Raw genomic sequence first — 24,579 nt, 5'->3', positions numbered from 1 at the left:
CATGGATAATGAATAGAGCAAGGTCTCATTCTCAACCTCCGCTTCAATCATTCAGAGCTCTGCACATCCCTGTTCCCGGGATTAACCTTCTGATTAAGGAGAGAACTTTTAAACTTAATACAAACCCTTTAAGAAGTGTCCTGAGATTAATATCAGTCTTGTATGAAAAGCAAAAATAAAGTGCCACACAGTGGAGAAGGCAAAGTACAGCGGAGGATGGGAGGAGTAGTGATTTATATCTCACCCAACAGTTTAACTCAATTTATTAATAACATATTGCAGTTTGATTTCTCTTATTGTTGTCATAGGAACTAACTCGCGATTTATTCCGATGTAATGTGTCCCTCTGTGACTTCTGTACAAGAATTTATAGTTAAAAAAATTTCTTTATACTATCCATCTATTATCTATTATCTATTATCTATCATCTATTATCATCTATCTATTATCTGTCATCTGTTATCTATATCTGTTATATATATCTATTATCTATCATCTATCTATTATCTATCTATTTATTGTCTATTATCTATCTATTATCTATCTGTCATCTATTTATTGTCTATTATCTATCTATTATCTATCTATATATTATCTATTATCTATCTATTATCTATCAGGCTTCAATGAACATCTGCACATGAGCGGAAGTACCAGTGAGGCTACGTTCACATTTGCGTTGTTGGGCGCAGCGTCATGCGTCCCTATCTTTAACATTGGCGGCGCATGGACATGCGTCGGTATGTGTTTCCTTGCACTTTACGATGTCATATAGACGCAAAAGACAGGGCGCAGGGGACGCTACATGTTGCAGTTTTCCTGCGTCATAATTTTTTTTTTAAACGCATGCGTCGCACTTGCGTCGTAAATGCGCCAAAAAACCCATTAGTGTCTATAGAAAACACATAGGGCGCAAGCGCCTGCGTCATCCTGCGTTGTTCGACGCATGCGTCTTTTGATTAAAAAAAAGTGAAGTGTCAATTTTCATGTAACGTTGGACGCATGCGTCACAAAGCACTGCGTTGTGCATGCGTTTTGCATTGCATCGCCGACGCTGCGCCCAACAACGCAAATGTGAACGGAGCCTGATTCCCATCGTGTCTTTTAGCACTCCCTAACATGCGCATTTGTTTAATTAGGATGCAGAACTGTTGTAATTGCAGCTAAATACCTAGGTAATCTGATTGCCATAAATATCATGCACTTGTAGTGTGGCGGCAGCAGGAGTTGGGCGGTTCTGCAGCGGGCGGACGCTGCAGGACGATGATCACACTCCCTTCCCAGGCTGGTGCGGCAGGTTCGGCGATGCTCAGTGGTGCAGGGGCTCCGCCGACATTTTCTGAAAGCCCGGAGCCCCCGCATTTCCATTGCTGCGATAGATGGCCTCCAGGAAAATGGCCGCCGGAAGCGGCGCATGTGCAGATTGAGATGTCGGCAGCGAGATCTTGTCCTGAGATCCTGAGAGACGAGATCTTGGTGCCGAGATCTCAATCTCTGCATGCTCCACCCCTGGTGGCCATTTTCCTGGAGGCCATCCATCGCAGCAACGGAAGTGCGGGGGCTCCGGGCTTTCACAAAATGTCGACGGAGCCCCTGCACCACTGAACACCGCCGAACCTGCCACAGCAACCTGGGATGGTATTTTCAGGGGGCTACCGCATCACAGCCATGGATGTGCGGGGACTCCAGGCTTTCAGAAAATGTTGGCGGAGCCCCCGCACCACAAGCACCGCCGAACCTGCTGCACCTGGAGCGCCCCCACACCGCCGCAGGGCCGAGGGGTACCCGGAGCCGGGCCTCTAGGTCTCAGTCCTGGGGTTGTCACGGTGGCTAGACCCGGTCCGTGGCCCTGTCCGTCAGTGGGGAACGTCCGGTGCAATAAGTGATGTTGTAATGGTAGCGATGTAGCGGTGCAGTTGTGGGGTGCAGGTCGCGGTAAATAACGAGGACACCAGGTTGCAGTCTCTTTACCTCTTTACTGAAGCTCTCTGGGTCCTCAGTCCGGAATACGGCTCACCAGGCTGCGCAAGTCCGGCCGGTCCAATGGCACTTCCAGAGCTCTCCTTGCAGGTGGAAATCGGTGCCTTCCTTCTAGCGCTATGTGTTGCAGTCCTTCCCTGCTGTGCTTACGGAAAGTACCCCACAACTATTGTGTCTGTTTCTCGTGTTCCCTCACAACAACTTAATTCGCAATGATCTTCCTCGTCCCTCCAGATACTATGGTAGGAACGCACCCGTATGACGGGGAGGCTCGGAGATCTTCCGGGACTCTATCTGCGCCCCTCTCCTGTTGGTACCCCCCTTTGCCTTCCTGGGTGATGCGTGAGACAGTCCGCCTAAAGCTAACTGCCCTGCCCGGCTTGAAACTCTTTACCTCCTCGGCGTTCCGGCCACCGGTAGTGCGCCTCAGTAAGGTGCTGCCTCTTTCAGCACAACCCTCACTGGTATCTCCTTTCGCTTGACTTCGTTTCTCACTCAGCACAATCTATCTCGCTTCTAGTCCTTTCTTGAGTCCCGCCGCTTCCAGGAGCCTGCGCGGACCCGTTACGTTCTTTCAATGCCAAGCCTCTGCCAGGATCCCACCCCTGGCAGAGACCCTACAGTCTCTCCCTTCACAACACCCTCTGCCACCAGGTGTTGCTCCGTTCAATCCCGTCAGCGTTCTCACTAACTTCCTGCCTGACCCCCAGTTTACCCACTATAGTGGGGAGTGGCCTAATGAATAGCACCCTTAGCTCCCCCCGGAGGCCCAGCTGTGAAATGAATTGGTGACTGTGATACCTGCTCAGAGAACTCCTTCAGTGCCATCGAACGCACCATGGCCCCCCTTAGTGGCTGAGCCATGATACTGCAACGACCAGGACTCTGGGGCGCTGCACTCCCCCCTGGTTAAACACAGTACTCCGGGACTGGGAAGAAAAACAACAATACAGGTTAGCAAAAAGACATACAATTTTGTTGAGTGCAAATAACAGTAAGTATACTTAAGTAAGCTTCCCTTTATGGGAGGTGAGGACACTTTTAACGTTACAAACATAATCAACATTATAAATTACAGAGCATAAATAACTTCTGTTACCCAACCGGGTATTCTACTTAGTGCAATTTTTGGAACAATAACTTAACATTGCCTTTAAGAAACTCACACTCTTAGTCTATCAAAGGCCTTCCTATAATCACATTATAAGGCATTTCAACTTTACATTCTCCTTCTTGTGAACCTGCAGGACCGCCTGTCCCTACGGCACCAGACCTACTGCCTCTCCTTTCTTTTACAGGACCGCCCTGTTCAGCCAGGGCCTACTGCCTTTCGCTACTATACACAGTATAGACATAACATTCCTTTCATTTAAAGAACTCTGAGCCCGCTCTACTCGGCTCCTTTAAGGACTCACTCTCTAACCCCTACGGGTTCACTCTCTGTCCTTAGTAACAAAGTAACTTTTCAATGGGGACGCGGGGTTTACCTTCTATCCTCACCTTCATTATTACTTCTTTTACTTTCAACTATGCAGGCTTCTACATCTACCCCTACGGGCTCTCTGCATCTTTCCTTTCTACAAAACATTATTCAGATTTCACATTTCAACAACTTCAACACATATAACTCGGCATGTAAAACAGTTACATTTTCTTTTTCAAGGCATCATTATCACATTACTGTTCGGTAACAGTATCTCTTTCAAATTTACTTCGTCACATCCCCTGTTGTGAATTTGGATTCTGGGCTCCCCCGGTGGCTACTGGTGGAATTGAACTGGTGTCTTCATCTTCTCTGTTCACCTGTTCCCATCAAGATGTGGGAGTCGCTATATAACCTTGCTGCTCTGTTAGTTGCTTGCCGGTCAACAATGTTATCAGAAGCCTCTCTGTGCTTGTTCCTGCTCCTAGACAACTACTAGATAAGTTGGACTCTTGTCCATGTTTGTTTTTGCATTTTTGTTCCAGTTCACAGCTGTAGTTTCGTTACTGTGTCTGGAAAGCTCTTGTGAACAGGAATTGCCACTCTGGTGTTATGAGTTAATGCCAGAGTTTTAAAGTAATTTCTGGATGGTGTTTTGCTAGGGTTTTTAGCTGACCATGAAAGTGTCCTTTCTGTCTTCTGCTATGTAGTAAGTGGACCTCAAATTTGCTAAACCTATTTTCATACTACGTTTGTTATTTCATCTTGATTCACCGCCAATACATGTGGGGGGCCTCTGTCTCCTTTCGGGGTATTTCTCTAGAGGTGAGCTAGGACTAATATTTTCCTCTGCTAGCATTATTTAGTCCTCCGGCTGGTGCTGGGCATCTAGAATCAACGTAGGCATGCTACCCGGCCACTGCTAGTTGTGCGTTAGGTTTAGTTCATGGTCAGCTCAGTTTCCATCTTCCAAGAGCTAGTTCCTATATATGCTGATGCTATGATCTCTTGCCATTGAGATCATGACAGTTTGACCGGCCCACTAAAGGGTTAAAATCCTTGGCTGAGAAAGGAGAGAAATAAGTAGTCTGCTGAAATTTTTTTTTTTTTTTTTCTCTCCTTTGAATGGCTCTGTGTTCACCTGTTTGCAATGGATCTTCAGAGTGTAACTGCAGGTTTGAATAATCTCGCCACGAAGGTACAAAATTTGCAAGATTTTGTTTGTCATGCACCTGTATCTGAGCCGAGAATTCCTTTGCCGGAATTTTTCTCGGGGAATAGATCTGGGTTTCAGAATTTTCGAAATAATTGCAAATTATTTTTGTCCCTGAAATCTCGCTCTGCCGGAGATCCTGCACAGCAGGTCAGGATTGTGATTTCTTTGCTCCGGGGCGACCCTCAAGACTGGGCTTTTTCATTGACACCAGGGGATCCTGCGTTGCTCAATGTGGATGCGTTTTTTCTGGCCTTGGGGTTGCTTTATGACGAACCTCATTTGGAGCTTCAGGCAGAAAAAACTTTGATGTCCCTATCTCAGGGGCAAGATGAAGCGGAAATTTACTGCCAAAGATTCCGTAAATGGTCTGTGCTTACTCAGTGGAATGAGTGCGCCCTGGCGGCGACTTTCAGAGAGGGTCTCTCTGATGCCATTAAGGATGTTATGGTGGGGTTCCCTGTGCCTGCGGGTCTGAATGAGTCCATGACAATGGCTATTCAGATCGATAGGCGTTTGCGGGAGCGCAAACCAGTGCACCATCTGGCGGTGTCCACTGAGAAATCGCCAGAGAGTATGCAGTGTGATAGAATTCTGTCCCGAAGCGAGCGGCAGAATTTTAGACGGAAAAATGGGTTGTGTTTCTATTGTGGTGATTCTACTCATGTTATATCAGCATGCTCTAAGCGCACTAAAAAGCTTGGTAAATCTGTTTCCATTTGCACCTTACCGTCTAAGTTTATTCTATCTGTGACCCTGATTTGTTCTTTATCATCTATTACCGCGGACGCCTATGTCGACTCTGGCGCCGCTTTGAGTCTTATGGATTGGTCCTTTGCCAAACGCTGTGGGTATGATTTAGAGCCTTTGGAGACTCCTATTCCTCTGAAGGGGATTGACTCCACCCCATTGGCTAATAATAAACCACAATACTGGACACAAGTAACTATGCGTATTAATCCGGATCACCAGGAGATTATTCGCTTTCTGGTGCTGTATAATCTACATGATGATTTGGTGCTAGGATTGCCTTGGCTGCAATCTCACAACCCAGTCCTCGACTGGAAAGCTATGTCTGTGTTGAGCTGGGGATGTAAGGGGGCTCATGGGGATGTACCTGTGGTTTCCATTTCATCATCTATTCCCTCTGAAATTCCTGAGTTCCTGTCTGACTATCGTGACGTCTTTGAAGAATCCAAGCTTGGTTCGTTACCTCCGCACCGAGAGTGCGATTGTGCCATAGATTTAATCCCGGGTAGTAAATACCCAAGGGGTCGTTTATTTAATCTGTCTGTGCCTGAACATGCTGCTATGCGTGAATATATAAAGGAGTCCTTGGAAAAGGGACATATTCGTCCATCGTCATCTCCCTTAGGAGCCGGTTTTTTCTTTGTGTCAAAAAAAGACGGCTCTTTGAGACCATGTATTGATTATCGGCTTTTGAATAAAATCACTGTTAAATATCAATACCCATTGCCGTTGCTGACTGATTTGTTTGCTCGCATAAAGGGGGCCAAGTGGTTCTCTAAGATTGACCTTCGTGGGGCGTATAATTTGGTGCGAATCAGGCAGGGGGATGAGTGGAAAACCGCATTTAATACGCCCGAGGGCCACTTTGAGTATTTAGTGATGCCTTTTGGTCTTTCAAATGCTCCGTCAGTTTTCCAGTCCTTTATGCATGATATTTTTCGCGATTATTTGGATAAATTTATGATTGTGTATCTGGATGATATTCTGATTTTTTCGGATGACTGGGACTCTCATGTCCAGCAAGTCAGGAGGGTTTTTCAGGTTTTGCGGTCTAATTCTTTGTGTGTGAAGGGTTCTAAGTGTGTTTTTGGGGTACAGAGGATTTCCTTTTTGGGATATATTTTTTCCCCCTCTTCCATTGAAATGGATCCTGTCAAGGTTCAAGCTATTTGTGATTGGACGCAGCCCTCTTCTCTTAAGAGTCTTCAGAAATTTTTGGGCTTTGCTAACTTTTATCGTCGATTTATTGCTGGTTTTTCGGATATTGCTAAGCCATTGACCGATTTGACTAAGAAGGGTGCTGATGTTGCTGATTGGTCCCCTGATGCTGTGGAGGCCTTTCGGGAGCTTAAGCGCCGTTTTTCCTCTGCCCCTGTGTTGCGTCAGCCTGATGTTGCTCTACCTTTTCAGGTTGAGGTCGACGCTTCTGAGATCGGAGCTGGGGCAGTGTTGTCGCAGAAAAGTTCTGACTGCTCCGTGATGAGGCCTTGTGCCTTCTTTTCCCGTAAATTTTCGCCCGCTGAGCGGAATTATGATGTTGGGAATCGGGAGCTTTTGGCCATGAAGTGGGCTTTTGAGGAGTGGCGCCATTGGCTTGAGGGGGCCAGACATCAGGTGGTGGTATTGACTGACCACAAAAATTTGATTTATCTTGAGACCGCCAGGCGCCTGAATCCTAGACAGGCGCGCTGGTCATTATTTTTCTCTCGGTTTAATTTTGTGGTGTCATACCTACCGGGTTCTAAGAATGTTAAGGCGGATGCCCTTTCTAGGAGTTTTGAGCCTGACTCGCCTGGTAACTCTGAGCCCACAGGTATCCTTAAGGATGGAGTGGTATTGTCAGCCGTTTCTCCAGACCTGCGGCGGGCCTTGCAGGAGTTTCAGGCGGATAGACCTGATCGTTGCCCACCTGATAAACTGTTTGTTCCTGATGATTGGACCAGTAGAGTCATCTCTGAGGTTCATTCTTCTGCGTTGGCAGGTCATCCTGGCATTTTTGGTACCAGGGATTTGGTGGCAAGGTCCTTCTGGTGGCCTTCCCTGTCACGAGATGTGCGAGGCTTTGTGCAGTCTTGTGACGTTTGTGCTCGGGCCAAGCCTTGTTGTTCTCGGGCTAGTGGATTGTTGTTGCCCTTGCCTATTCCTAAGAGGCCTTGGACGCACATCTCGATGGATTTTATTTCAGATCTGCCTGTTTCTCAGAAGATGTCTGTCATCTGGGTGGTGTGTGACCGTTTCTCTAAGATGGTCCATTTGGTTCCTCTGCCCAAGTTGCCTTCTTCTTCCGAGTTGGTTCCTCTGTTTTTTCAAAATGTTGTTCGTTTGCATGGTATTCCTGAGAATATCGTTTCTGACAGAGGGACCCAATTCGTGTCTAGATTTTGGCGGGCATTCTGTGCTAGGATGGGCATAGATTTATCTTTTTCGTCCGCTTTCCATCCTCAGACGAATGGCCAGACTGAGCGGATTAATCAGACCCTGGAGACATATCTGAGGTGTTTTGTGTCTGCTGACCAGGATGATTGGGTTGCTTTTTTGCCATTGGCGGAGTTCGCTCTCAATAATCGGGCCAGCTCTGCCACTTTGGTGTCCCCGTTTTTCTGTAATTCGGGGTTTCATCCTCGATTTTCCTCTGGTCAGGTGGAATCTTCGGATTGTCCTGGAGTGGATGCTGTGGTGGAGAGATTGCATCAGATCTGGGGGCAGGTGGTGGACAATTTGAGGTTGTCCCAGGAGAAGACTCAGCTTTTTGCTAACCGCCGTCGTCGTGTTGGTCCTCGTCTTCGTGTTGGGGACTTGGTGTGGTTGTCTTCTCGTTTTGTCCCTATGAGGGTCTCTTCTCCTAAGTTTAAGCCTCGGTTCATCGGCCCGTACAAGATATTGGAGATTCTTAACCCTGTTTCCTTCCGTTTGGACCTCCCTGCATCCTTTTCTATTCATAACGTTTTTCATCGGTCATTATTGCGCAGGTATGAGGTACCGGTTGTGCCTTCCGTTGAGCCTCCTGCTCCGGTGTTGGTTGAGGGTGAGTTGGAGTACGTTGTGGAGAAAATCTTAGACTCTCGTGTTTCCAGACGGAGACTCCAGTATCTGGTCAAGTGGATGGGATACGGCCAGGAGGATAATTCTTGGGTGAATGCATCTGATGTTCATGCCTCTGATCTGGTTCGTGCCTTTCATAGGGCCCATCCTGATCGCCCTGGTGGTTCTGGTGAGGGTTCGGTGCCCCCTCCTTGAGGGGGGGGTACTGTTGTGAATTTGGATTCTGGGCTCCCCCGGTGGCTACTGGTGGAATTGAACTGGTGTCTTCATCTTCTCTGTTCACCTGTTCCCATCAAGATGTGGGAGTCGCTATATAACCTTGCTGCTCTGTTAGTTGCTTGCCGGTCAACAATGTTATCAGAAGCCTCTCTGTGCTTGTTCCTGCTCCTAGACAACTACTAGATAAGTTGGACTCTTGTCCATGTTTGTTTTTGCATTTTTGTTCCAGTTCACAGCTGTAGTTTCGTTACTGTGTCTGGAAAGCTCTTGTGAACAGGAATTGCCACTCTGGTGTTATGAGTTAATGCCAGAGTTTTAAAGTAATTTCTGGATGGTGTTTTGCTAGGGTTTTTAGCTGACCATGAAAGTGTCCTTTCTGTCTTCTGCTATGTAGTAAGTGGACCTCAAATTTGCTAAACCTATTTTCATACTACGTTTGTTATTTCATCTTGATTCACCGCCAATACATGTGGGGGGCCTCTGTCTCCTTTCGGGGTATTTCTCTAGAGGTGAGCTAGGACTAATATTTTCCTCTGCTAGCTTTATTTAGTCCTCCGGCTGGTGCTGGGCATCTAGAATCAACGTAGGCATGCTACCCGGCCACTGCTAGTTGTGCGTTAGGTTTAGTTCATGGTCAGCTCAGTTTCCATCTTCCAAGAGCTAGTTCCTATATATGCTGATGCTATGATCTCTTGCCATTGAGATCATGACAATCCCCTTTAAGAGGGGACCAAGTCTTTCTGAGGTAGCTCGTCTTCTCAGCCTACCAGTCTTATGCAAAGTTCCAGCCCGGGATCTTCACAAAGTGTCTTTAACTAGGACTAGTAGGAAAGGTTTCTTCGCAAAGTGTCTTTAACTAAAACCAGTAGAGAAGGAATCTTCGCAAAGTGTCTTTTGGCTCAAACCAATAGGGCAAATATCTTCGCAAAGTGTCTTTGGCTAAAACCAGTAGGGAGCACCTTTAAGAAGGTGCAACTTTTTACAAGGGAGAGTTTGAATCATGCGCAGTTCATGATTTCTGCAGTTTTTTTAAACTTGTGCAAAACTTTGAGAACAACAATAGTGGCCCCGGGTCAACAAGGGGTCACCTTTAACCCTAGACGGGTTTAGTAGCAAACAGGAACAGTTAAAGGAATGAACAGTTAACTATTTACATTTTCATGGTATCGAGGTCTATTCTTCTTCTGGTGGCTTGGGTTCCTGGAACCCAGCCGCCGTGGTGCCAGTGTCCGCGGTCCGGACATGCAGATGGACTCGACTGGCCAACTCTGGGGCTGCTACTAGGCGTACTGTTGCAATGGTGACAAGATCGGGTACTCCCGGGACCAGGTCTGGGGTAGCAAGTGCTGCGGCTCCAGACATACACCGCCGAACATTCCGTGCATACCACCCGAGGGGGTTCAAGTGGCGGCTGTAGGTCACTGGATCCCCCTTTTGTAACGGTTCTCCGCTTCGGCCACAACAGGGAGCCCTCACATTACAATGTGCAACAAAAACATCAGTATCCAGTCCCGGCTCGTGTATGAGGCCCCACCCCCTTTTTACATGGTAGGCCAACACAGTGCCCCGCCTTACCGCGTCTCTGTCATCCCATGCCGGGGGGGGTTGTTGTACTTTCGATGGGCCCATCGACTCAGCTCCTTTCCGTCCTTTCCACTGCAGAATCAAGCACTGTCTATATTGTTCCCATGTAAGCACCGCAAGAGTGGACCCGTTCTCCCGGGATCCATCCGCTCTAAACCAGGGGGTGTCCCACCGAAGAACTACTCCATCTAAGCTCACATCCACGGGTTCCCCCACTCCAGTCGACAGCGGCGGCACCATCCTCCCTAGGTCATCGGGGGATAGCACCATTAGCCCTGCCGAGATAAGTCGCTCCCTACTGAGATGGAGGTGGGTCATGGAAGCGGGCTCGTGGAGGGGAGCAGGGACGTCGGCCATACCTGCGCCTAATGTGGTTCCATTGGTGTCGCTCCGGTCCGTTAACGAGGACACTGGAGTCGGCTGCAGCCCGGACCGGGGCTCCTCCAATGGGATGCTCGGATTCGGCTCCGCTTGCTGTGATTCCTCCTCCTCTAACTCCGAGGTCGGGATTGGTGGACGTAGCTCTGCTGTCGGGTCCGCGGGCTTCCGGTCCATCTCCGGTGAAGAAAGGCAGGCCGGAACCGCTTCTTCCTCGCTCAGGCACTCGCCGTTCATCATCGCTGCCTGATAGTCGGTGGCAGTGCATGCACCTAACTCCGCCATTTCTCCGAGGTCGAGCTTCTCCGTCGCCAGCTTCTCGCCGTTGCATATCAAGGGGTGTTTCTCTTCTGCTCTGGGGCAGGTCATCTCTTTGCAGCCAGAAGTGCAGGGGGCGGTAGCCATTTCTCGCGCCACACTGGGAGTCTCCGCCCATAACACACCCTCCTTCTCCTGGGGTGTAGCAATGGCGGCGCCTTTTGGCGGGAACTTTTGGCGGCTAATGGCGCAGCACAATCTTGCAATAAAGCACAGTAAATCACAGTCTCTAGGCACACATGACCTGATTCTTCAGGCTTAAGTAGATCCTGTTCGTGACGCCAAGTTGGAGCGCCCCCACACCGCCGCAGGGCCGAGGGGTACCCGGAGCCGGGCCTCTAGGTCTCAGTCCTGGGGTTGTCACGGTGGCTAGACCCGGTCCGTGGCCCTGTCCGTCAGTGGGGAACGTCCGGTGCAATAAGTGATGTTGTAATGGTAGCGATGTAGCGGTGCAGTTGTGGGGTGCAGGTCGCGGTAAATAACGAGGACACCAGGTTGCAGTCTCTTTACCTCTTTACTGAAGCTCTCTGGGTCCTCAGTCCGGAATACGGCTCACCAGGCTGCGCAAGTCCGGCCGGTCCAATGGCACTTCCAGAGCTCTCCTTGCAGGTGGAAATCGGTGCCTTCCTTCTAGCGCTATGTGTTGCAGTCCTTCCCTGCTGTGCTTACGGAAAGTACCCCACAACTGTTGTGTCTGTTTCTCGTGTTCCCTCACAACAACTTAATTCGCAATGATCTTCCTCGTCCCTCCAGATACTATGGTAGGAACGCACCCGTATGACGGGGAGGCTCGGAGATCTTCCGGGACTCTATCTGCGCCCCTCTCCTGTTGGTACCCCCCTTTGCCTTCCTGGGTGATGCGTGAGACAGTCCGCCTAAAGCTAACTGCCCTGCCGTAGGTCTGAGGTATGGCTTGAAACTCTTTACCTCCTCGGCGTTCCGGCCACCGGTAGTGCGCCTCAGTAAGGTGCTGCCTCTTTCAGCACAACCCTCACTGGTATCTCCTTTCGCTTGACTTCGTTTCTCACTCAGCACAATCTATCTCGCTTCTAGTCCTTTCTTGAGTCCCGCCGCTTCCAGGAGCCTGCGCGGACCCGTTACGTTCTTTCAATGCCAAGCCTCTGCCAGGATCCCACCCCTGGCAGAGACCCTACAGTCTCTCCCTTCACAACACCCCCTGCCACAGGGTGTTGCTCCGTTCAATCCCGTCAGCGTTCTCACTAACTTCCTGCCTGACCCCCAGTTTACCCACTATAGTGGGGAGTGGCCTAATGAATAGCACCCTTAGCTCCCCCCGGAGGCCCAGCTGTGAAATGAATTGGTGACTGTGATACCTGCTCAGAGAACTCCTTCAGTGCCATCGAACGCACCATGGCCCCCCTTAGTGGCTGAGCCATGATACTGCAACGACCAGGACTCTGGGGCGCTGCACACCAGTCTGGGATAGGAGTCATCTCATCGCTGGACCACCGACCAGCCCCTGTGATCACATTCCACCAGCGCAGCCGATCCCCCCCCGGTAAGCTGAATTCAGACTGTAAGATGGACCCCCATTTGACATATTAATTTTTTTCCTTATTTTCCTTCTGAAAATTTGGGGTGCGTCTTATGGTCCGGTGAGCCTTATAGTCCGAAAAATACGGTATCTGTCTATCTATCTATCTGACTTTTATCTGTCTTCAGGAAGTAATTTTTATATTATATTTTATACCGACCTTTTTAGATAAAACACAGAGGAAGATGAAGATGAACATTCCCTGGAAGGCATTGGAGATTGTGAAGAGATACGCGGTGACCACTGACCCATTCACCACATGCAGGACGCCAAACATCCATGTGGCACCGAGAAGGAACAGGAGAGCCAGAGACCCCCGCGCACAGGACCTGTGTTAGAATGGAAATTCATTAGAACAGGGAGTAATCATGGACGCCGGGCATATCTCGATATAAGGCGGGGATCATGGCACGGCTCGTAGGTGCTCTGATATCACCGAGCTCCCAGCAGTCGTCTCCTGCAGATCTTTTATACCCCGGTGACTGGCACCGCCATATGACTTCCTTCTAAATCTACTGCCAGCAATTCCCAAGGGTCACAATCTGTCTTTAATAATCATGTGAAGCGTTGCCGAGCTTGGAGAAGACGCTTCTTGTATTGTCTGGCAGGTTATGAATCTTTACATATAGAATAGAAGGTAATTATCTGGGGATGTCTGTATCACTTGTTCCTGGATGGTTTAATAATGTAAATCTGTGTGATAACTTTGTAGCAAACTTTTACATTTCATTTATTCCAGGAACTTTGAAAACTTTCTGACAATTGGGGTGAAAAAAAGACGAAGCGTCTGTGCAATCCGACAAGCAGACGAACCTATGGTGGGATCGGGCTCTGATAGCTGGAGCAAGGGACAACACTTTTGGGAGCCGACCACTTGCCACCAGTATATGGCACTTCCCAACTGTTCAAAGGCTTATACTCTTTTCACCATCCAAAAATATCAAAAATTAAAAATTGAACATATTGGGATTGTTGTGTTATCGTGTCAACATATATAATTATTTAATCTGTAAATTAAATGTCATAAAAATCAAATCACTGGAAGCAGCATCTACCCCCCCCCCCATAAATGCTATAAAGAAAATGAAAATGTCAGATGTACAACAAAATATTACCAAAATAAACGACAGCTGGGAAAATACAAAAAGTTATGAGTCTCAGAAAATGGCAACACAAACCAAAGTTTCACAAAGTTCTCAATGTTACATATGTAAAATAATAAATCACTTTTTGTCAGTTTGTCGCACTGACTGGGAGAATTGTGTTTGCCACATATTGAACACCGCAAAAACAAAAATGAAAGACAGAAATAGTTTTTAACCATTTTACAATAATATTAATGGTGTCCTTCAAAACTACAACTCTCCCACATGAAAGAAGCCGTGGTCCGGCTGCGAGGATGGAAAGATATAAACGTTGTGGCTCTTGGAAGAAGAAGAGGAGGAAAAAAGAAGACAGAAAAGCGACAATTGGCTGCAGCTGGAAGAAGCAAAAATGGGACACAGTGACTGCAGGACCATGCTCTCCGGGGGTCCGCTCCACATGACGGCCCACAACCCTGAGGTCAGGTAAAAAGTCACAGAAAGATGATGGAGTTGAGGTTCGTGTTCTTCCATAGGAATTCTTCATTGTTTATTTTTTTTTATTTGTATTTTTACAGTGACTTGCAAAAGTATTCACACCCCTACCCCTTGGCTTTTTGCATATTTTGTTACATTATAACCTGTATGTAAATATTTGTGTAATCCGGGGTGAATAGTCATGCACCCACAAGATTACAGTTATTTTCTCCTATTTATTGTTTGCTGAGGCAAAAAAACTGCGACATTACAGGTTGTGAGGAAGCAAAATATGAAAAATGCCAATGGGGTGAATACTTTCCAAAGCCACTGTAGCTAAATGTTTTTATCACACTTGTATTTTATTTTTATAAGCTGGCCATTATGACCTAAACCTTCATCCTTTACCTTATGTTTTCGTAGCAACTAACTTCTGGCTTCAACATGGCAGTATGACGGAAAACTTTGTAGATGATGACTCCAAACGCCATCAGGTTCACCTGAAAATGTCACAATGCAAAGAGAGAAGAACAGCAATGAATATGCACATAATAAACAGCACAAAGTCCTCCTTCATGTATCATTATCTTTAACACCAGTTAAAACGTCATTTCCATAATGTAAAACTCTGTCTTATATCAAGAACACAATCATTGTTTCAGTCCTCTACAGTCCAATCCCTGTACAGAGAGATTCTGCAGAAGTCCGGGGATCGGAATGCAGAGGACGGCGGGAAAGGGGAAGAGTTATTTCTGTGATGAAGACCCTCACACTGCCGGGGACGTCTAGAAGATGATTGTTCAGAGAAGAGAAGGTGATGCCACTCTGATCCTGTGTCTGCCGCCAGTAAAGGGTCCTGAGACCACTCATGTGTGGGGTCTTCTCATCCATGGAGGGGGTCACTCACAATGTGTGGGGTCTACTCATCCATGGAGGGGGTCACTCACAATGTGCGGGGGCTTCTCATCCATGGAGGGGATCACTCACAATGTGTGGGGTCTTCTCATCCATGGAGGGGGTCACTCACAATGTGCGGGGGCTTCTCATCCATGGAGGGGATCACTCACAATGTGTGGGGGCTTCTCATCCATGGAGGGGGTCACTCACAATGTGCGGGGGCTTCTCATCCATGGAGGGGATCACTCACAATGTGTGGGTTCATCTCATCCATGGAGGGGTCACTCACAATGTGTAGAGGCTTCTCATCCATGGAGGGGATCACTCACAATGTGCGGGGGCTTCTCATCCATGGAGGGGATCACTCACAATGTGTGGAGGCTTCTCATCCATGGAGGGGATCACTCACAATGTGTGGGGGCTTCTCATCCATGGAGGGGATCACTCACAATGTGCGGGGGCTTCTCATCCATGGAGGGGATCACTCACAATGTGCGGGGGCTTCTCATCCATGGAGGGGATCACTCACAATGTGCGGGGGCTTCTCATCCATGGAGGGGATCAGTCACAATGTGGGGGCTTCTAATCCATGGAGGGGATAACTCACAATGTGTGGGGGCTTCTAATCCATGGAGGGGATCACTCACAATGTGTGGGGGCTTCTAATCCATGGAGGGGATCACTCACAATGTGCAGGGGCTTCTCATCCATGGAGGGGATCACTCACAATGTGTGGGGGCTTCTCATCCATGGAGGGGATCACTCACAATGTGGGGGCTTCTAATCCATGGAGGGGATCACTCACAATGTGCAGGGGCTTCTCATCCATGGAGGGGATCACTCACAATGTGTGGGGGCTTCTCATCCATGAAGGGGATCACTCACAATGTGTGGGGGCTTCTCATCCATGGAGGGGATCACTCACAATGTGTGGGGGCTTCTCATCCATGAAGGGGATCACTCACAATGTGTGGGGGCTTCTCATCCATGGAGGGGATCACTCACAATGTGTGGAGGCTTCTCATCCATGGAGGGGATCAGTCACAATGTAGGGGCTTCTAATCCATGGAGGGGATCACTCACAATGTGTGGGGACTTCTCATCCATTAAGGGGAATCACTCACAATTTTTCCTAAAAACACAGTCTTGAATAAAGATGGGATCTAAACCTCCTCCAAGAACAACTTCTCCCATCATCCAGGACAATGCGGTGATGATGCTTTTTCCCGCATTATGGAACCCAGGTCACAAGGCAAAAATGGAACTAATTGCCTCTGGGAACAAAACATTGACATTTTGGTTCCTCGGCCGGGAAACTCCCCAGATCTCGGTCCCATTGAGAACCTACGAATTAATCAGCCTGGAAACATCTGACGAAAGGTTCTGAAACCTCTGCTGCAGCAAACTGTGAAGATCTAAATTTGCGAGAAGCTGAAAACTTTTGGCCACAACTGAGCACGTCTCATCATTGAAAATTGCACCACATTGCATTTCAGCATTCGGGAGCAGAACCTTCCTCAGACGGCCATTAATAGCCTCGGTGATAGCGGCCGAGGCCGAAGGTGACGAGATTTCTGCACGTGTCTCAGACTTCAGAATAAATAAATAAATCCAGGAGGTTTAGAAAATGTTGTTTTGCTTTTTAATCATTTACAGATCAGTGACGAGTCCGTCCTGTGATCTCCATCATCCACCACGTCTCGTTCTTGGAGTTGTCCTTTGAATGCTGAGGATTCTGTATTTGGTGGAATTCTTTATGTTATTGTATCTTTTATAGAAAGTTACTTATCCAATTATTCAATTGTGGCATTTATTGTGATCTGGAAGATCTTTCCATAACTTTCTGACTATTTGCAGACTTTGCCTATAAGAAAATAATCAACTTCTAAAAGAGGAACATTTGAGCTTTCGTTCCACACTTCATCTCCTCAGTTACCTCGAAGTTTAGCAGTTCTGTAAAATTTCAAAAACACCATTCCTTACAGGAATTTGGCAATGATGTTTGTAACCCAATATTGCAGATTTTGGAGGAAGAAATGATTGTCTCTTTTAAAAATCTGAAATTTTTTTGCATCTTCTGCAACTTCAACCCCCATAAAACATTTACTGTTTCGGACTAACTCACATTATTCAGAGTTAAAGCTTCCATTGTAAAGTCAGAATTTTCTCCTTTTCTTTCACCTGTTTTTCTATATTTTATTATGACCTATAAACAAACCTCAGATACAAAACAAAGCCGGAGAAAATATGCTGATGATGCAAAACAGACAGCCAAATCAGATCATGTCGCCCTGGAACATAATCGAGCATAAAGTATGTAAGATTATGGAGGAAATAACTTTTGCTGAGACCTCTGTTAGGTCAGAAAAGTTTACGGCGAGTTTTTAAGCCAAAGACAACAACTTAGCAGACCGCACGCTGATCCACAGGAACAATTTTTCTAGATGCGCCAGGTCTGCAAGTCAACAAGCGTCTGTTCATGTGAAATAGCCGGCTTCTGTATGATGCTACAATTGGGGTTAAAAAGAACTGTGATGATTACAGGGCACATGGGAATTTGTGGATCACAAAGATGACAGTGTAATCTTCGGAGACGTCCGATCCCCAATAACCGGTGATACAACGCAATGCCTGAAGGATCAGATTACCAGACTCTTGATACAGTTTATTCCTAAACCTCCTGCCAAGTTTACCAAAGTACAAGCCAACTTATCAAACTTTATTTTATGCTTTGAAAAGTTCCAGTTGCAATGATAACCCCCCCAAAGAAAAAACATAAAAATCCTGCAAACACTTAAAAGAGCGCAAATGAATTTTTAAAATTGACTTGGCTTTAGTTGTCGTCCAACCCTAGTGGTGTGCATGGAGAAGAGGAGGACCTATAAGACCACCTTGCGGAGCTGACTCCAGGTCTATGCCGGCCCTTTACCCATCAAAATCCCAGTGGGTTCCTCTTTGCTTTTTATTTTTCCTATAATTTTTTCATTTTTCGGTTGAAAGTTGTTTGAGATCTGTTTTTTTGCGGTGCAAGCCGTAAGTTTAATCATTATCGTGTTGGGGTCCAAGCAACTTTCTGATGTCTTTTATCTTCATTTTTAGGCAAATTGACAAAAAATTAGCCGCTCTGACATCTTGATTCTATTTTTTTTCCATTTTGTCAGTCACCATTTGGGACAAATTTTCCGATATTATATTTGTTCCGACACTTACACAGGCACCAATTACACATTTGTTAACTTTTATTTTATTTTCAACCTACATAAAACCTTATATGTATAAATATATCTACGGTAAATGTTTATGTTTTTTCTTATTTCTGTAACTATTTTTTTATGTACATTTTTACTAGTCTCCCTAAAGACTTGATCACTTCTAAAATATGTAGCCATAGTGTTATATTGCAGCATAGTGTAACGTTATTGACCTCCTCTAAAGTTCAGATACAGGCAGGGCTACATAGGGGTAGTGAGATGGGGGATGTAGGGGCTTCAGTTTAACACCTGGCTGTCATATTTGCAGTAGAATATGGGGACAATAAGCCTCAGAAAAGACCCCCCTAGTCACTGCCAACCATCTAAACGCCTCTGTCACTACTGAGAGTAGTGATAATCATGGAAATTTTTCCGTTTCAGATGATATTTGGAAAATGAATGATGGGGCATGCTGAGATTCAACATGCCCAATCCTTTGCTTGAGGTGTCTGGTTTAATCTCCTTGTCCAATAACGAAAAACATGTGCACATTTAGCCGAACGTGTGTGTAGAGGAAAAAGAAGGAATAGATTGGAATGAGAACTTGGATTATTAGTTGCAGAGAGTTGATCAGACTTATAATCTCTGGATCTCTGGGCTATAAGGACACTGGGAAAAATAAGAAACTTTGTTGCATGGACCTCAAACTCTTATTGTCCCATTGGTAGCTCATGTCGTATCTCTCCCGGGATCCGGGTGCCCAATCAGGCTTTCTGTAGCCCTGAATTTACAAGGTAGGGAACGCACAGTAGCAATTGTTTTCATTGAAAGCAATGGGTTACGGCACATCTCGGCTCCGTGCAACGCGCTGTTAAACAATCCTCTTAATCTTACTTAAATCAAAAATGCTCCAATAAAACACTGGAGAATATTAATAAAAAAGGAATGTTGTACTCACGAGAATGATGAGACAGGCCGGCCCAATAAAACTCCATATAAAATTATTCTCTGTGCTCAGCCAACATCTTCAAAATAAATAAAATATCACAGCATCAATAATTTATCCTGTTGGGAAAATACATCTGAACACCAAGTGCTACAATGTAGATACACTTACACTTTATCTGTGCCGTAATACTTGTATCCCAACACAGCCGAAACTCCGACCACGACGGCCGGGCTGCAGTATCCGAAAATGTAAAAATTCTTGTGTAGGAATCCTCGGTTGTAGATGACTCCGACCACGATGAGATACAGGTGGATCCCTTCAATGCACATCCAAGCAAACGCAGCGAGGAAGAAGTAATGGAGCGACCCCGCAATGACGGCACAAAGAACCTGGAACAGGGACACATTCACATTGCATTGTCCGCCTTCGGATAGCCGTTACTTTATTAGCGCTTTCCTCAAATCTTCATATACTAAATATTGAGAAGTATTTGTTACTCTTTACTATTATAATGCATTTTTTTCTGCAAATCTCAACGTACTACATCTGCACTAAGCATGTATATTATTATAAAGAATTCCTTATAATGTTGCCCGTCCAGCAATGCTTACAGTTATATCCAGTGAATGCTTTAATAACTTGTAACACTGCAGTATGTTAGGCGCAAACTAGAGATAAGCAAATCGATTATATGCAAATCGAACTTTTAGCCAATGCTCTGGACCAGGTAAGTTTGAACAAGTTTCAGCTTGATACACGCAAATCGTCCCCAAAAAATTGCCCATGTCCGTCAAACATTGTGTAGAATATTGCATCAGCCAGAGAAGGAATTCATGACCTCAGTGGCTGCCAGGTAGGCTTTACATAATGCCTTGCAGCTTTCACATCAAATGGTACAGCAAAGACAATCAGGAAGGACTGAAGAGCCTGTACGAAAGCCAAGGCAAGGAATGCAGCTGCCATTTTAGTGTGAATCTGGCTTGTGAAAGTACATGAGATCTCACAGCTGAACCTTAGAGAAAGTATAGGTGATTAAACAATCCATAGTATATAAAAAAGTAATTACTGGACTTGCCACATGTATTCAATTGTTCCGTGCTGATATATAAAGATGTCGCTTCAATGCTGGCTTTCAGCACAGCATATAGAAAAAAAGTTGCTACTTCTGTAGGTAATTAAAACATGATTTTTCTTATTTGTTTTCCATTAAAAAGTTACTTTGTTGTCCCAAGTGAACATCTCTGAAGCATTTCCAGCATTGTCCTCTATGCCTAAGGACATGGACAATGCCGGGAATGCGTCAGAGATATTTAGTTGGGACAGCAATGTAACTTTTTATGAAAAACAGATAAAGAAAACCAAGTTTTAATTATCTGTGGAAGTACCAGCTTTTTTTTCTCTTCTATAAGTTACAAAACACTGAATTAACATCCCAGATATTGTGTGACATCCCAGCAGTGAAGAATATTTATCATCCGTTTACAGATAGACATATATATGGAGGTCACTGTGATATTATTAAGGTTGTGTTTGGAACAAAGTGTTTGTCATTAGTTGGATTCTGTCCTAGGAGACCTCAGAGTGTTATACACATCTGTTCAGGGCAATTGCAGAACTTGTGTTTTGCCACCAATCAAATTTTTGTGAAAAACTCAGCAAAGTTGGAGAATTGTAATTTAAAACCATTGTCTCATCTCCAGTGTAAACATTAACTAAATTTTTTCAGGTTTCAGGTTTTGTAAAGCGCTGCGGAATATGTTAGCGCTATATAAAAAGAAAGATTATTATTATTATTATTATTATTATTATTATTATTAAAAGTAAGATAAAAAGTAAATATAAAAATAGGTTACATGTCTCTGGACAGAGAGACTGAGAGAGAGACAGCCAGAGATTCTGCCAAGACATCCATACATCCAAAGGGCCAGAGAAAGGACAGCAGCCAATACATCAGAGCTCCATCACGAGGGACACGGATCTATCATTCTACAGGAAGCAGCCAAGCGGACTTCGACCCCGGATGGAAGAATACACATCTGCTCCATTGACCATCACTGAACTATGGATATGTTTGGAAAAGCCAGGTTGTGACCCTCGGGTCAACTGGCCTCGTACCTCAATGGACTGTCATCTTCCTAAGCTTGTTGTTACCTCCTCTCTGTGTGTGCCACAGGTGGGGTAGTCGACCCTGGAATCTCTGAATTAACAGCTGCCATTATCCCGGTGAGTCAGTGGAAGCGTGAGACTCTGTAATGTGCACCATCTTGGGGTATTTTGCTGGGACTATTCTATGTGTTATCTGCCTGTTTTGTGGTTCAATAAAGCATTGCCACACTCTTTTACCCTCACCCTGTGTTGTCCAAGTAGCGCTATGCCCATGTTAAAGCAAGAATGGCTATTTGGTGGGAAAATCCATGGCCCATGCAGTTTTGGCTATCGGTCCAGGGCGCCCAATGCACATAGTCCCTGGCCAGCTTTGCAAAGTAATTTTTTTCTGCAAAGTTTCAGAGTAAAACATGCTCTGCTGCAATAACTCTGTGGTTCAGGCAGCATGAATCAGAAGACAGGTTCCCTGTACGACTTCCCCATCCTTCCCAGATCTACTGCTTTCATGCTCTGAATTAGAGGGAAATAGAGGGAGGTAAAATAGATGGTGCTAGGGAAATACATAGAAGACCATGAGATAGATGTCAGCCAATCGATTTCATGCAAATTGAATTTATATTGATTTTTGGGGGGAATTTGCTGGAACTGAAAAATTCAAACAATTGGTGATTTGCTTTGTGTGAATCACTTAATAGGGCCACTTCCATTTTACACGTACTTTTTATTGCAGAAGATTGCATATTCCAGAAAAGGATTATAGGACCTCAGGAGGGCAGATGGGCTTCTTCCTGCTAGAATCGCATCGTAAAACTCGTACTGGCTGTCGGCTCTCCTGACCTTGACAGCTGCATAGTAATCCATCATGCTGTCATTCTTAGGTCAGGAAAGGTGCCGGCCAGTCCGTGCAGTGCGATGCGATTCTCGCACGAGAAATACGGCAGTCTGTCTCTACCCTTACAGCTATCATAGGAGGGACAATCATAGCCACTATAAAAGCCGAGGCAGGGAATGCAGCTGGCATTTTTATAGTGAATAAGGACAGTTAGAGGACATCATTGCTCAGACTAAAGATGCAGTCAGATGGCTGTATAATCTGTTGTGAATTTGGTTTCTGGGCTCCCCCGGTGGTCACTGGTGGTACTAACTTGTGTGCTTCATCGCCTCGGTTCACCTGTTTCCATCAGGATGTGGGAGTTGTCTATTTAGCCTTGCTCCTCAGTCATTTCTATGCCGGCCAACAATGTTACCAGAAGCCTTTCTGTTGCATGTTCCTGCTCCTAGACTACTATCAGCTAAGTTGGACTTGTAGTCCTAAGTTTGTTTTGCATTTTTGTTCCAGTTCTCTGTGTTTGAATATTTCTGAGGCTGGAAGCTCTTGTGAGCTGAAATTGCCACTCTGGTGTCATGAGTTGATATTAGAGTCTTAAAGTAATTTCAGGATGGTGTTTTGAAAGGTTTTTCAGCTGACTGTGTAGTTCCCTTTTCTGTCTTCCTACTATCCAGTAAGCGGACCTCAATTTGCTAAACCTATCTTCATACTTCGTATGTCAATTTCCTCTAAAATCACCGACATTATATGTGGGGGCTACTGTCTGCCTTTTGGGGAAAATTTCTCTAGAGGTAAGCCAGGTCTGTATTTTCCTCTGCTAGGGTCAGTCAGTTCTCCGGCTGGCGCTGGGCGTCTAGGGATAAAACGTAGGCACGCTACCCGGCCACTGTTAGTTGTGCGGTAGGTTTAGCTCACAGTCAGCTCGAGTTCCCATCTTCCAAGAGCTAGTCCTTTTGTATGCTTTACTACGGTCTCTTGCCATTGAGAACCATGACAGTTTGGCCGGCCAAGGGTTAAAATAATTGGCAGAAGAAAGGAGAGAAAAGAAGTCTGCAGAGAATTTTTTTTTTTTTTCCTGAGTTTGCTCATTAGTTGATTCACTAGCATCTCTGCTTACTGCAGCCTTCGTCTCTCTCTCCTTCTAATCCTTGAATGGTTCTGATTTCACCTGATGAAAATGGATCCTCAGAGTTTAGCTACAGGTTTGAATAATCTCGCTATGAAGGTTCAAAGTTTACAGGATTTTGTAATTCATGCTCCTATATCTGAACCTAGAGTACCTTTGCCTGAAATTTTCTCCGGGGATAGATCTCGCTTCCAGAATTTCAAACATAATTGTAAATTATTTTTGTCTCTGAGATCTCGCTCCGCTGGAGATCCTGCACAGCAGGTCAGGATTGTAATTTCCTTGCTCCGGGGCGACCCTCAGGATTGGGCATTTGCTTTGGCACCAGGGGATCCTGCGTTGCTCAATGTGGATGCGTTTTTCCTGGCTTTGGGGTTGCTTTATGAGGAACCTCATTTAGAGATTCAGGCTGAAAAAGCCTTGATGGCCCTGTCTCAAGGGCAAGATGAGGCTGAAATATACTGCCAAAAATTTCGTAAGTGGTCTGTGCTTACTCAGTGGAATGAGTGCGCCCTGGCGGCGAATTTCAGAGAGGGTCTCTCTGATGCCATTAAAGATGTTATGGTGGGGTTCCCTGTGCCTGCAGGTCTGAATGAGTCCATGACTATGGCTATTCAGATTGATCGGCGTTTGCGGGAGCGCAAACCTGTGCACCATTTGGCGGTGTCTACTGAGAAGGCGCCAGAGATTATGCAATGTGATAGAATTCTGTCCAGAAGCGAACGACAGAATTTTAGGCGAAAAAATGGGTTATGCTTCTATTGTGGCGATTCAACTCATGTTATATCAGCATGCTCTAAACGTACTAAGAAGGTTGATAAGTCTGTTTCAATTGGTACTTTACAGTCCAAGTTTATTCTATCTGTGACCCTGATTTGCTCTTTATCGTCTATTACCGCGGACGCCTATGTCGACTCTGGCGCCGCTTTGAGTCTTATGGATTGGTCCTTTGCCAAACGCTGTGGGTTTAATTTAGAGCCTCTGGAAGTTTCTATACCTCTGAAGGGTATTGACTCCACGCCATTGGCTAGTAATAAACCACAATACTGGACACAAGTAACTATGCGTATTAATCCGGATCACCAGGAGATTATTCGCTTCCTTGTGTTGTATAATCTACATGATGTGTTGGTGCTTGGATTGCCATGGCTGCAATCTCATAACCCAGTCCTCGACTGGAAAGCAATGTCTGTGTTAAGCTGGGGATGTCAGGGGACTCATGGGGACGTACCTTTGGTTTCCATTTCGTCATCTATTCCCTCTGAGATTCCGGAATTTTTATCTGATTATCGTGACGTTTTTGAGGAGCCTAAAATTGGTTCACTACCTCCGCACAGAGAGTGCGATTGTACTATAGATCTGATTCCGGGCAGTAAGTTTCCAAAGGGTCGTTTATTTAATCTATCTGTGCCTGAACATGCTGCTATGCGGGAATATATTAAGGAGTCCTTGGAAAAGGG

General features: G+C 45.8%; 1 protein-coding gene across 4 annotated transcripts in view; it reads right to left on the bottom strand.

Moving 5' to 3' along the window:
* Nucleotides 1-24,579, bottom strand: part of ADGRL4 (adhesion G protein-coupled receptor L4) — a 167,604-nt gene that overhangs the window by 10,255 nt on the left and 132,770 nt on the right. For all 4 annotated transcript variants that reach the window (XM_077277710.1, XM_077277712.1, XM_077277713.1 and 1 more), the window contains 4 exons: nt 19,227-19,447; nt 19,068-19,134; nt 14,430-14,521; nt 12,623-12,791 (listed from right to left, as the gene is read on the bottom strand). In XM_077277710.1, coding sequence (XP_077133825.1) covers nt 12,623-12,791; nt 14,430-14,521; nt 19,068-19,134; nt 19,227-19,447 — 549 coding nt within the window. The remainder of the gene's footprint in view (nt 1-12,622; nt 12,792-14,429; nt 14,522-19,067; nt 19,135-19,226; nt 19,448-24,579) is intronic.

This window comes from Ranitomeya variabilis, chromosome 8, assembly GCF_051348905.1.
Source record: "Ranitomeya variabilis isolate aRanVar5 chromosome 8, aRanVar5.hap1, whole genome shotgun sequence".
Lineage (NCBI taxonomy): Eukaryota > Metazoa > Chordata > Amphibia > Anura > Dendrobatidae > Ranitomeya > Ranitomeya variabilis.
The sequence above is the reverse complement of the archived record's forward strand: the minus strand, read 5'-3'. Positions and strand labels throughout refer to the sequence as shown.